At 44.8% G+C, this 14,591-nt stretch overlaps 1 protein-coding gene across 2 annotated transcripts; it reads right to left on the minus strand.

Moving 5' to 3' along the window:
- Positions 1 to 6,274: 6,274 nt before the first annotated feature.
- LOC127335869 (probable trehalose-phosphate phosphatase 5) lies at positions 6,275 to 8,771 on the minus strand. Of its 2 annotated transcripts, none has more exons than XM_051362604.2 (10): positions 8,224 to 8,771; positions 8,005 to 8,145; positions 7,843 to 7,914; positions 7,699 to 7,761; positions 7,487 to 7,543; positions 7,298 to 7,399; positions 7,129 to 7,206; positions 6,915 to 7,055; positions 6,726 to 6,818; positions 6,275 to 6,627 (listed from the first exon to the last, which is right to left on the minus strand). In XM_051362604.2, the coding sequence occupies exons 1-10, from the start codon at positions 8,524 to 8,526 to the stop codon at positions 6,571 to 6,573; spliced, it is 1,107 nt and encodes a 368-aa protein (XP_051218564.1). In that variant the 5' UTR covers positions 8,527 to 8,771; the 3' UTR covers positions 6,275 to 6,570. The 2 variants fall into 2 exon arrangements, with proteins under 2 accessions (XP_051218564.1, XP_051218563.1); XM_051362603.2 differs by having other exon boundaries at positions 7,663 to 7,761.
- Between the last annotated feature and the right edge of the window lie 5,820 nt (positions 8,772 to 14,591).

Here is a 14,591-nt window from a genome sequence, read left to right on the forward strand (position 1 = left end):
ATAAATGTCTTGGGTAATGTGATACTTGGCAATTGTTGTGCTCATGTTTAAGCTCTTGCATCATATACTTTGCACCCATTAATGAAGAAATACATAGAGCATGCTAAAATTTGGTTTGCATATTTGGTCTCTCTAAGGTCTAGATAATTTCTAGTATTGAGTTTGAACAACAAGGAAGACGGTGTAGAGTCTTATAATGTTTTCAATATGTTTTTTATGTGAGTTTTGCTGTACCGGTTCATCCTTGTGTTTGTTTCAAATAAGCCTTGCTAGCCTAAACCTTGTATCGAGAGGGATTACCTCTCATGCATCCAAAATACTTGAGCCAACCACTATGCCATTTGTGTCCACCATACCTACCTACTACATGGTATTTCTCCGCCATTCCAAAGTAAATTGCTTGAGTGCTACCTTTAAAATTCCATCATTCACCTTTGCAATATATAGCTCATGGGACAAATAGCTTAAAAACTATTGTGGTATTGAATATGCACTTATGCACTTTATCTCTTATTAAGTTGCTTGTTGTGCGATAACCATGTTCACTGGGGACGCCATCAACTACTCTTTGTTGAATTTCATGTGAGTTGCTATGCATGTTCGTCTTGTCTGAAGTAAGAGAGATCTACCACCATATGGTTAAGCATGCATATTGTTAGAGAAGAACATTGGGCCGCTAACTAAAGCCATGATCCATGGTGGAAGTTTCAGTTTTGGACAATATCCTCAATCTCATATGAGAAAATTATTAATTGTTGTTACATGCTTATGCATAAAAGAGGAGTCCATTATCTGTTGTCTATGTTGTCCCGGTATGGATGTCTAAGTTGAGAATAATCAATAGCGAGAAATCCAATGCGAGCTTTCTCCTTAGACCTTTGTACAGGCGGCATAGAGGTACCCCTTTGTGACACTTGGTTAAAACATGTGCATTGTGATGATCCGGTAGTCCAAGCTAATTAGGACAAGGTGCGGGCACTATTAGTATACTATGCATGAGGCTTGCAACTTGTAAGATATAATTTACATGATACATATGCTTTATTACTACCGTTGACAAAATTGTTTCATGTTTTCAAAATCAAAGCTCTAGCACAAATATAGCAATCGATGCTTTTCCTCTATGGAGGACCATTCTTTTACTTTCATTGTTGAGTCAGTTCACCTATTTCTCTCCACCTCAAGAAGCAAACACTTGTGTGAACTGTGCATTGATTCCTACATACTTGCATATTGCACTTATTATATTACTCTATGTTGACAATATCCATGAGATATACATGTTACAAGTTGAAAGCAACCGCTGAAACTTAATCTTCCTTTGTGTTGCTTCAATGCTTTTACTTTGAATTATTGCTTTATGAGTTAACTCTTATGCAAGACTTATTGATGCTTGTCTTGAAGTACTATTCATGAAAAGTCTTTGCTTTATGATTCACTTGTTTACTCATGTCATATACATTGTTTTGATCGCTGCATTCACTACATATGCTTTACAAATAGTATGATCAAGGTTATGATGGCATGTCACTCCAGAAATTATCTTTGTTATCGTTTTACCTGCTCGGGACGAGCAGAACTAAGCTTGGGGATGCTGATACGTCTCCAACGTATCGATAATTTCTTATGTTCCATGCCACATTATTGATGTTATCTACATGTTTTATGCACACTTTATGTCATATTCGTGCATTTTCTGGAACTAACCTATTAACAAGATGCCGAAGTGCCAGTTGCTATTTTCTGCTATTTTTGGTTTCAGAAATCCTAGTAACGAAATATTCTCGGAATTGGACGAAATCAACGCCCAGGGTCCTATTTCGCCACGAAGCTTCCAGAAGACCGAAGAGGAGACGAAGTGGGGCCACGAGGTGGCCACACCCTAGGGCGGCGCGGCCCCCCCGGCCCCGCGGCCCTGTGGTGGGGGCCCCACGTGCCGCCTCCTCACCTCCCCTTCCGCCTACTGAAAGCCCCCGGCGCGAACCCCCCAGTACCGAGAGCCACGCTACGGAAAACCTTCCGGAGACGCCGCCGCCGCCAATCCCATCTCGGGGGATTCAGGAGATCGCCTCCGGCACCCTGCCGGAGAGGGGAATCATCTCCCGGAGGACTCTATGCCGCCATGGTCGCCTCCGGAGTGATGTGTGAGTAGTCTACCCCTGGACTATGGGTCCATAGCAGTAGCTAGATGGTTGTCTTCTCCCCATTGTGCTTAATTGTCGGATCTTGTGAGCTGCCTAACATGATCAAGATCATCTATCTGTAACTCTATATGTTGCGTTTGTTGGGATCCGATGAATAGAGAATACTTGTTATGTTGATTATCAAAGTTATGTCTATGTGTTGTTTATGATCTTGCATGCTCTCCGTTATTAGTAGATGCTCTGGCCAAGTTGATGCTAGTAACTCCAAGAGGGAGTATTTATGCTCGATAGTGGGTTCATGTCTCCGTGAATCTGGAGGGGTGACAAGAACCTCTAAGGTTATGGATGTGCTGTTGCCACTAGGGATAAAACATTGGTGCTATGTTCAAGGATGTAGTCACTGATTACATTACGCGCAATACTTAATGCAATTGTCTGTTGTTAGCAACTTAATACTGGAGGGGGTTCGGATGATAACCTGAAGGTGGACTTTTTAGGCATAGATGCATGCTGGATAGCGGTCTATGTACTTTGTCGTAATGCCCAACTAAATCTCACTATACTCATCATAATATGTATGTGCATGGTCATGCCCTCTTTATTTGTCAATTGCCCAACTGTAATTTGTTCACCCAACATGTTGTTTATCTTATGGGAGAGACACCTCTAGTGAACTATGGACCCCGGTCCAATTCTCTATACTGAAATACAATCTACTGCAATCTTGTTCTCTTGTTTTTACGCAAACAATCATCATCCACACTATACATCTAATCCTTTGTTACAGCAAGCCGGTGAGATTGACAACCTCACTGTTTCGTTGGGGCAAAGTACTTTGGTTGTGTTGTGCAGGTTCCACGTTGGCGCCGGAATCCCTGGTGTTGCGCCGCACTACATCCCGCCGCCATCAACCTTCAACGTGCTTCTTGGCTCCTACTGGTTCGATAAACCTTGGTTTCATACTGAGGGAAAACTTGCCGCTGTACGCATCACACCTTCCTCTTGGGGTTCCCAACGGACGCGTGTTGTACGCGTATCATACACCGTGAGTAAAGCCGTATTATCGGGAGAAGTCTACTGGGGGTGTACGGTTGGACAAAAGGGTGGGTTTGCAGTCGCGGAGAAGGCGGTGTGGGCTTGGATCTTTATACCTGGCCTCACACCAAAGGAAGTGTGAACGGGGGCAAGTCCCTGCGGATGGCAAAAAGGGTGAGATCTCTTGTGGGAAAAGTAACGCACCTCTGCAGAGTGTATCAAATTGTGGCTGTCACTCCCTGTTCCGGGAAGGGAACTGCGAACGCGGCAGGAAAGGAACTCCACGAAGTTCTAATCAACCTGTGAAGACTGACGGGCATAGTTTTCATAATAAAAGCAACCTTTTGAAGAAATGATTTCAAAACATGCATTGACCTGCGATTTCCTGATCAATGGTCGTAGCTAGTGCATCAAACACCTTTTTACTCTTTTAGAACTTGCTGAGTACCCCTGTACTCACTTTCTTTCGACACCCTTGCTAGACTGTGATCCGGAAGTGGAGGCCATCAACGATGGAGCACCAGAAGGAAGTTACGAGCTGGTCTACGAAGAACCCGATCTTACCGGCGGAGTGGAAGGAGTAGACTATGGGATAGTCTACGGACCAGATGACACGGAGGTGGAGGAGTAGTGACATACCCTAGCATCATAGAGCCGAGCAACGTAGAACTTACCTAAATAAGTTGTTGAGCTCCCTTCATATTTAGTTATGAGTTGTAATCATACTTAAGTAGTATCTTAGGATGTTCTCATAGGACCTGTGAGAATATCAACTTGTAAGACAATGTTTGTAATAATGTATGGAGTGTTATGACCTGCAATGTTTCTGTTGTACCACTCTGAGGGATATGGCAATTTGTGAAGAAGTCCCTTCACAAAGATCATATCAACGACTTATATACTACAACATGAAGTGGTATGCTGGGTCACCGCACAAAGGCTCCCTCCCCTCGCCTTCTTCTTCTTAGATTCTTCCACCAGTTCTTCCTTCTCCCTTATGTCCCGAGCCAACTGAACCACAGAGTCGAAGAAATGGTGGAGCTCCTCCATCTTTGAAGCTTCCGCTTGAGCTCTTTCCTCCTTGATGCGCTCAGCCTCCTTAGCCACCTCCTCTAGGTGCATCCTATTGGCCATCTCCCTCGCTATTTGAGCAACTTGTCAGTTCTTCTGGAATTTTTCCCTCCATAGACGGTCCCGTTCGGCCTTGATCTTCTCATTCCTCTTCTTCTCGCGCCATATGTATTCCTGATACTCCCTTTGCATACGTGCACGCTCTGCCATCTTGTTCTCGTGCTCCTCCTTCTCCTTCCTCGCAACTTCTTCCTTCTCCCTCTTCCGCACCGTCCTCACAGCCTCCTCCCAAACCGACTCCTCCTTCTCATTGCCCTCCCACGCCCCCTTCCCCTTGTTGGGTTGAGTTGCCATACCTGAAAACAAAATTGAGAAAACCAAAGTTAGTCACGGAATATGAAAATATATAGTACAATGCAATTAGTAACTTGGAGACACATACGGATAAGGCCCCACTAGATATCCTAGCATACTGGTACCCCGACGGCCACCATGCCGACCTCTACTAAGCCCTACATGAATCCTTGGTTGCCTTGGAGTTTGTCGCCATTGTGGTTGATCCCTTGCGGCTTGTTGCCTTGGAGCTTGTTGGCTTGGAGCTTGTTGCGTTGGAGGTTGTTGCCGTGGGGCTTGCTGTCTTGGAGCTTGTTGCGTTGGAGCTTGTTGCGTTGGAGGTTGTTGCCGTGGGGCTTGTTGGCTTGGAGCTTGTTGTCGTGGGGCTTGTTGGCTTGGAGCTTGTTGGCTTGGAGCTTGTTGGCTTGGGGTTTGTTGGCTTGGGGTTTGTTGGCTTGGAGGTTGATTTGAAGCTTGTTGGCTACTTGATGCTTGACTTGTGGTAGCATCATTGCCCTTTGATTTTTTGCTCTAGCTCAACACCATCATTTGGCTCATTCCAATTCAACTCAACCCTCACTTGTGCTACCACCTCCGCAAAGCTAGGGCTAAGGTCAAACACCAAGTCAACCTCTTCCGGGTACGGCTCTATGTTTTCCTTCAAGAAAGCATCCTTGTCCACATGATGAACATGAATAATTTTTTCCATCCCCCTAGCATAATGGGAACAACACATACACACATGTGTTCATTAGTTACCATAATCAACATAATCTACCCATACAAACTAGCACACTACCATTTCTCCTACTTCAACAACCCTAACATCCAACCAAATCCATCTCCACCCTCAAATCAACCAAATCCACATCTAGGGTTTCACATGTGGATTCAACCAAATACACAAAATCAATGGATGAAAAGAAGGGGAAGGTAGGAGATTACCTCAAGGAACGGGTTGGGAACGATCTCCACGGGCAGATCTGACGATATCCAAGAGATTTGAGTAGGGATTTGAGGGAGGAGAGAGAGAACCGGGCGCCTTCTTGAGGGGAAGAAGAAACAGAGAGAGGAGAATGGCTGGGTCGGGCTGGGGTGGGCTCGCGCGGCCACACATAAGTAGATGTGTGGCGCCCTTGCCACGGGCGCCACACTTTCAAAGTGTGGTGCCGATGTGGGCGGCGCCACACATCCCGCCACGTCAGTTTCGAGCACACCTCAGCGTCGAGGGCGCCACGTCGGATGGGAGTGTGGCGCCGGCAGGACGGGCGCCACTCGGCCAGGTGTGGCGCCAATGGGAAGGGCGCCACACAAAAGGGTTAGATGAGTGAAATAGTTTACCCGGAGGATCAGTCTGTGCTATAATTTCAGAAAAGGGTTATTTTTGTGTAAATCGCCCAAGTTTTGCTTGTTTTCTCCACGTTTTGTTTTGTAATGGACTTAGACAACTTATGTATCTTTACCAAGTTACTCATTATTAAAAAAAACACAACTGTACGTACGTTCGTAGTATTAAACTGGTGTTTTGCGCCGCTAAGAATATTCTGAATTCTAACTTCCAACTGACAACTCAACTCAGTCGGTCAAGGTTAGCACCTACCGGTCGCCTACTAATACTTAATGAAACAGCATTATTCATCCCCACTGTTTGCCTGTCGTTTTCAGGGCAGAGACAGGTGGAGACGATAACATGAGAAACACTGGATTGTAGCGATGCCGTGGTGGCGAATGTCAACCTACACCAAGTCACCAAGTTCTTTCGTCCACGAAATAACAAACGATGATGCAAAGTGTGGCAGAGTTTCATGGGCAAAGTGGAAACTTTTTTTTGCCAATGATAAATAAAACGAAATATCATCTTAGTAGGCGGCAGCTACCTAAGCTATCCACCTCCAGCGCTGTGAATAGTCGCCCCGGAAGGAAATGCTAAAACTGCTACTGTCATTCCTGCCAGACTAAACAGCTCTAACTGAGATATCATTCTTGATCATTCATGGTGATTTTTTCCTTGCATCTCACCAAGAAAATTGAGGAATTCCATCACCTGCATGACAATTTGGCAAGCGAAACGGCCTAATCAGTTGACTGAACAAATCAACAGGAGTGCAGAAATCAAGCATGAAAATGAAATGTGTTTTTTACTTCAGATGGGGCTCGCAGTGAGTAGAAGGCTTCAGTCTCCTTTGGCACTTGCGAAACAAGAATCCCAAATCCATAGTTCCGCTTCCGGAGCAACTAATCGTCGTTGCAAACAATAGAAGAAACAGAATGTATGCTTAGTGAATTTGTTTCTATAATCTGAATGTCTTTTTTTCCTGAAGAAAATGAAACCTTGAATGCGTCTTCGTCGGTTTGGTCATCTCCAATGTAGATAGGAAGAACGCTTTCAGGGTCATCTAGCTGGAGCAACTGGAGCAGAAACTCCACTGCATTTCCCTTGTCCCAGTCAATCACTGGACGAATCTCTAAAACCTACATAATTGCACATGGTAAGATGCATATTCTGCCAGTGGTACAAGACTACAATACTTTGGAGTCTTCCTACCTTTCGTCCGGTTGTTAGTTTGAGACGAGGAAAAGCTTTCAGGACATTGTCGACAATCTCCGCGACTAATTTCCAGTCCTGGAGACAGGCACAGGTAGAACATTCAGAGGAATGTGTAATTGCTGCACCAAGGAAGGCAGAACCAGCTAAACTTGATTTCCAACTCTACCTTTTTGTCGACGTTGCGGAAATGTACAGACACACAAAACTTGTTGTTCTCAACATTTGCACCCTTGATTGATCGTGTGGCCTCCACTAGGGACTTGTAAACCTGTTGTGCAAAAATATAGCATGCTGACATTTGCATATACAAGTAGCCAAATGACTTCCTAGAAAAAAATTACAACTAACTATATACCTCACTGATCATGGGTAAGAACTCACTTGCAGGTTGGAACAGTTTGGTTTCTTTGTCCTACAATAACAAATAGTTCAGAAAATACAATAATGGAACTAAAAGGGGAAAAATATTAGGGTAGAACTCTGGAATTTAAAAGTCGTCCTTCAAATCCAAAGTGATTAAAAAGTGCTAACATTATTTGTTTTACTTTCAGAATCTGCAGAGGATACCAGTATATCCATTCCATGACTTCCGGCGTAGTAGAGCTCCTTCAGCTTCACAAATTCAAACACCTGAACATGCAGAGGCATCAGATATATGATTTTACTACAGGCCTAGCTTCCAGAGGTGTTTAATTTGGTCAGTATTCACACCTTTTCACGTGACCTCCCGCTGACGATTGCCGTTGGGCAGAACTTGGCAACATTCTTCACAGCAGTGCGCATCTGAAGGAAGTTTGTCAGATTGAGCAAGCAAGTTATGCATAACTCAACCGATTTTCAGTAGTAAGCATGTTTATCCAACATGTCAGTTACCTCTGGGGACATAAACGCCTTCTCGGGGTCATTGACGATAGGCGAAAGCGTGCCATCATAGTCCAGAAACAAGGCGATCTTCTTGCCCTGTGCATTGGTTATGATTTGGTCGAAGGAAGCCAAAGCAGAAGGATATTTTGCCTGCAACGAAGGGCAAAACTGTAGAATCCTTTGCATAAGGCACTCTCTGGATAACTGAAAACCGAAATGAACACTAACCAGCCAGGCGTTGTTAGCAGCAACTTCCTCAGGAGCGGAATGTTCGTATGGTATTGCACAGGTTGACGGCAGGTTCATGACACCGAGCAATCCATTGACGACTTCGACAAGCTTAGGTCGACTGATATATGTTGCACTGGAGGAAGACCAGTGATGTCCCTTGGATGTGACTGGAGATGGCACCATATTTGAAGGCAGTGCCAATACCGTCTGCCGCGGCCCCGATGCTGCGACGACCGCCGCTGCCTCTGCCGCCGCCACCCACACTAGGACGACCGACCGCAGCCCCAGGCAGCGCCCCATCCTGCTGAGCAATTTCCCGCTGGCCAGATCTAGCTACGAGCCGGGATCACCGGAGCGGAGCGGACAGCGGAGCCGAGCCGAGCTGGGAATCGCGAAATTAGCAGGCGGCGGCGAGCCCGCGGGAGACAACGGGAGCTCCGCCGGAATAGCCGGTGGAGTGGAGGGGTAGGTAATCTCCGGTGAGCTGGATTTTCGCCGTCGTGTTCCAGCTTTTGAACCCAAACTCTGATATATTAATTAAGGAAAACAAAGATACAGGACACAATCAGAACTGGGACAGCTGTCCCCAACATACAGAAGGAACCCTGGAAAACAAAGAAATTACAACCAAGCCCTCGGGCTCCTCTGAGATGAACAAGATCGGCCGCCGCCATCAACGCCGCTTCAAACTCGCCGGAACGAGAGACGAAGCAACCCATGGCCGCAGCTAAGCCGCCGGCCTGAACCTTTGGAGGACCAGGCCTCTTTGAAGACGCCGCAGTAGCCACCCGACGCGGACGCCGGGTTCTAGAGGAGGCTGAAGGCACATCGGCGGGGGCGACGCCCCGATCCACACCGGCGGTCAGGACAAGCTCGCTGGCAACGACCAGCACCTCGACCTGCATCAAGCTCCACACCAACGTCGTGTTCCAGCTTGGCTTCAACGTGAATGGGAAAGGTGGAAGTGGTGCGCTCATGTCACGTTCCGGTTGAAGCTTTCCTCTGGTTAATGGAATATTTTTTCCATTTTTAACATGTGGCTAACGGAACTTTTTTTAACACGATAGGTCTATTTTTTTACTATCAATACCAGAAATATTAATGGCACGTGATAGTCCAGCAATTTACAAAATAAATTCCACAAAAATAGCAACTTTTCGAGGTTCTTAATTTTTTTTTCCATGATACAATCTTCTACTTTTCTGAAGACAACCGAACGTAGATGCGAACTCACAGACATGCAAATACCATCCCATAATTTTATGAGCCGCAATATCAAGGCTACATGTACGCGGAGAGCTATTAAAATAATCAACAAACATTGACATGTTACCAACACCAGTTTTTTCAGAAATTAATATGCCTTGTCAACATCGTTGGAAAGGGGTTTATATGAACCACCATTGTCGAAGACTTAGCATCCGAGATAAAAAAAATGTAAGGATCATCCTCCTCTTGATAACCTTGATAGAAAATCCAATTTTTTTTTAAAGAAACAAGATATGAAAGATCATACCTATGAAATTTTAATCTATCAACACAACCATTGACGTCAAAAGGAGATCTCGTTGTCAAATGAAGGGCGATGATCACCTATCGTAGATGATGCCATCTCCATGAAAGCGTGTGCGAAAAATAAGACGGCTACCAAAACTCTCTTGAAAACGCTACTTTTATTAAATACTCAACTCATAGATCGGGTTTTCTACCGCCCGTCCCGACATCGGCGAGGTTGACCCAAGGAGGGAGAACCAACTTATGGAAGAGGAAGAGGTGGAGGCAGCAGATATGTCTTTTCTGTCAAAAGGAAAGAGCGGATGAATAATATAACCAAAGTACCTCTAGCTGGATTCCAAAACATACTATTACCTCCGTTTCAAAATATAAACCTTTTTATAAATATAGAATATTTCAACATGGGGTAGTACATTTTAAAATGGAGGAAATAATGTTTATTGGTTTGAGAGAAGTTTTAAAGCAAAATATGCAGAAACTTTACAGTCCATCTGGTTGGTATTCAAATTTCTTCGTATGGACAACGAGACGGATAATAGCATCATAATTATACTTTGTCAAGTGGTTTGACTTTCATTTGACCATGTTTATTAAGATTTATATGTTAATTATATTCATACGAACCAAACATACCCAAATTTGCAAAAGTTCACCATTTTTAAATTTTTGTTTTACACATGAATTTTAATTATTCATGTGTTTTAAGAATCATCTGAACCAAACAAGCCATAGAAACCATTGTGGCTGGAATTGTTTATATATTTGTTACATTGTTATCCATTGACGGCACCAGTAAGAAAGATACGAACGATTCATCGGAAATTTATATCTTTTTTAATGACATCGATGGATCTAACAACCGACAAAAGATCATCAGTTTTCATCCTAACAGTACTAGGAAACTGGCTATAGGCGTATGGACGTTCGTGGTGGGCCAAATAAAGTGCACCCTACATGTATTATCTAATGTATTATCTAGCGTATGTAAAAAAGACCATGCTACAGGTAAGTCTTACCTGGAGCATGCACATGTATAATCCACTCTACAGATAAGTGAACCTCATCATCCTATCCAGGCGAAAAGTATCTGCAGCATGGCTTCCTCGAGCCACGCTACAGGTACTATAACAAACACGCTACAGGTATACTGGGGCCTACCTGTCAACACCCGGATTTTTAAGTTCAGATGCTTATTATGACATTCATCGTAATCCCAGGAATATTGTTTTTGCGAGACATAATAGATTGATATCACAACACATCATTCATTACATACCATAATCGTCTTACAAATAAAGGATCACATGATCCAGTCTCATTACAATAATAGAAGTTCTATTGATCAATTACATAACACATAGCGGAAGCGAAATAGCGTAGTAGTAGTCCATCTATTCCACAAGCAACTGTTGACATCAGGAGCGATCCTAGTTGTCGTAGACGTCCTGCTATCCTTCTTCCGGGATCTGATACTCCTCTTCATAGTCTGGCCATTTGAATAGCCAGGGTGTAAGGGTACATTGCCCCTATGTGTGGTTTTGGTAATTAATGACAACCCCTATGGACTAATGTTTTCATTGAAGTTTATATGAAGGAATATTCCATAGGTTCTACTTGTACTCCATGTGTTGGATTCAAGTATGGATGCCATGAAGATAAAGGTATATCTTGTGTATTGGCATCAAGATCATCGGTATGAAGATACATATGTGATATGATCAAGAAGAAGAAATGAAGATGGAGTTCTTATGTGGAACTCAATATTAGCCATGCTCTATCTTATGTGAGTATGAGAAGATACAAGGATTGAGTTGGGCAAGTTCAAGATGAGCATCTCAAGTAGATCACATGCTTGAAGCTTGCCGTCCATTTGGTGATAATGGACATGTGAAGATGTGCATCAATGGAGCTTTCCCATCATAGTGTATGGGGGAGTATTTGTGAGTCTTCACGAAGCAACATTGATCAAGTGAGGAATTCCGGCTTGTGTAGAGCTTGAAGAGTTATCATCAAGATTAAGCGGGATGCGCAAGGCAAAGGTATGGCCTTGCTAGGTTTTCCTTTTACCGGTCTCAAGGTGGATGTTGGGAGACCGGATTATAGGATAGATAGCCGCACTATTAAGAGGGGCTTTCGGTTGAGTAACTTAATCACATCGTCTTAGGGAGCTCAATCCTTTGCATACTTTGCATATCCTTATTGCTTCTTGGTGTTTCTCTGTGTGAGGTTTTTGTGCTTGTTGCTAGCTTTACAACAAGCCCAAGTTCATCGAAAACGGAATCCGCATGCATCTTCTATTGCGTTTTCGAGTTTGGACGTCTTCACCGTTTCTTGACGGTGGGAGACTCCCTCTCTAAAATCATCTAAAAATGTTATGTGAGGAGTCTCCATATTTCCAGTTTTTGTTGGGGTTCTATTCGTCGTTACCTTTCCAACAAAATTGGTTTCATGTCATTCGGGGTTCGGGAGCAATAGTTATTAAAGAAAAAGGAAAAAGGAAATGGAGAAAAGAAAAAAAGGAAAAAAAAAGGGGAATGGGGCAGCCGGCCGGACCGCCCAGCCGCGCCGGCCCACCCGGTCGAAGACCGGCCACTGCACCGGTGCCATCCGGCCGGGATCCAGTGGGCGTTTTGGCCCATGACCGGCCTAAGGCCCGGTCATCGACCGGCCAGCCTGGCGAGTTCCCCGGCCCGACCGGATTCGGCTCGGCCGCATCTCCTCCGCCGGCCCACGCGGCCTTGGCTCCCCCGCGCGGCCTGGGCTATGCGCCGCCCACGCGCGGCTGGTGCGCCTGGTCGCCCCGCCCGGGCTGGCTGCCGCGCGCGGCCCATCGCCCGCCCCAGCTGGGCCTTGCTTCTCTCGAGGCAGGCCACGAGGTGTGTTTGGCCTCCAGTGCGGTCGACCGGGCCGACCGGCCTGTCCGGTCACAGCCCCGGTCGGCCGGCTGGGCCGCCGGCTGGGCACGTTTTTGGGCCCCTTTTAATGCGTTTTTCACTTGGTTTTTTCCCCAACGGTTATTTCTCTTCTTGGACTATAAATAGGCCTTCTTCCACCTTTAGACTAGCACTTCTTCCCTTTCTCTCACCTCCATTGTTGCATTTGAAGAAGTTGCTCTCTCTCTTGTTCCCCCCATGATTCTTGCTCATATTTGAGGATTTGAGAGAGGAGATCTAGATCTACACTTCCACCAAACCAATTCTTCTCTAAGTGAGGGAATCTCTTGGGATCTAGATCTTGGAGTCTTTGGTTGACTTTCCCCTTGTTCATCCTCTCCAATCTCATCCTAGCATTCGTTGCTTTGGTGGGATTTGAGTGTGAAGGACTTGAACACCTCCGGTGTTCTTGCTTTGCATCATTGCATAGTGTTGAGCTCTCCACCACGATTTGTTCGAGTGAGAGACCGTGAGCTTGTTACTCTTGGAGGGTGACCTCCTAGTTGGCTTGGTGATTGGTGCTCCGGTGATCTCTTCAAGAAGATTGTGAAGAGGCCCGGGCTTCTCCTTCGTGGAGCTTGTGAAGTGGTTGTGGAGCTTGCCATCTCCGGAGCGGAGGAAAAGCTAACCATAAGGAAAGGGCCATTATCCTTCGTGGGTGTGGTTCGGAGAATAGGGTGAGCCTTCGTGGCGCGGGGAATCCTTCGTGGGACCTCCACTCCTCCAAACGTGACGTACCTTGTTGCAAAGCAAGGGAACACGGGAATACATCCTCGTCTCCGCGTGCCTCGGTTATTTCTATACCCGAGCTCTCTTTCCTTGTGATAGCCATCGTGCTTGAAGTACATATATCTTGCTATCACTTGTGCTACATATATCTTGTGCCTATCTTGCTTAGCTCTAGTTGCTATTGTTACACTTAGTTGAGCTTAGCATATTTAGGGTTTGTGCTTGTAAACTAAACGATAGTTTAATTCCGCATTCATACAAGACAAATCCGCAAGAGTTTGTAATCGCCTATTCACCCCCCCCCTCTAGGCGACATCTCGATCTTTCAATTGGTATCAGAGCAAGGTCTCTCCTTGTTTTAGGCTTCACCGCCTTGAGAGTAAAGATGTCGGCTAGTAATTTAGTGCACAATGACACAATTATCTTTGTTGGCACAAATTATCATTTGTGGCGAAATTGCTTGCTTTGTAAACTTCGGACCTTGTGTCCAAACATTGAGCAATTTCTAGATGTAGGCTTTTCTCCTCCGATGGATCCTCAAAATCTATCTTTAGAGGATGAGAAAAACTTACATCTTGAAGCTCAAGTATCTAATGAGCTTTTATTCTCCTTGAGACCCGATTTTCGTAGGTTCTTGATATATATAAAGCGAAAGTCGTCTCATGAGATGTGGATCAAGCTTAAGGAAATGTTTGGTGGATCCACTTCTCAATTGGTCGGTGGTGTCTCCGAGGAGCTCTCTTCCCTTCACATCATGAAGAGCTCCAAGTTGCTTCCACCTCCTGGTCGTGATGATATATCATCTTCTTCCACTTCACCAACGTGTTGCAAGACACAAGGTAATGATATGGTGAGTGGTGAGGGAAATTGCAATGTTGATATTGTGATCAATAGTGATGACTCTTCATCTCTATCTCATTGCAATGTTTCCTCTTTGGACTTAAACACATCTAGCATTGAAAATGACCTACATGCTTGTGTTGTTAGTCCTTGCATATCATGTGTAAATTGCTTACATAAATCTCATGAAGATATGCTTACCTTGTCTTGCCCCCATAATCGAAATGCTTATATTTCCTCTAGTTGTTTGTTGACTAACAATGTAGAGGAAACCGAACACTATATGGATCAAGACATGTTTTCAAATGAGGATTCAAGAATATCTTCATCTTCATCCTCCGGTATGCA

This window comes from Lolium perenne, chromosome 2 (genome assembly GCF_019359855.2).
Source record: "Lolium perenne isolate Kyuss_39 chromosome 2, Kyuss_2.0, whole genome shotgun sequence".
Classification (NCBI taxonomy): domain Eukaryota; kingdom Viridiplantae; phylum Streptophyta; class Magnoliopsida; order Poales; family Poaceae; genus Lolium; species Lolium perenne.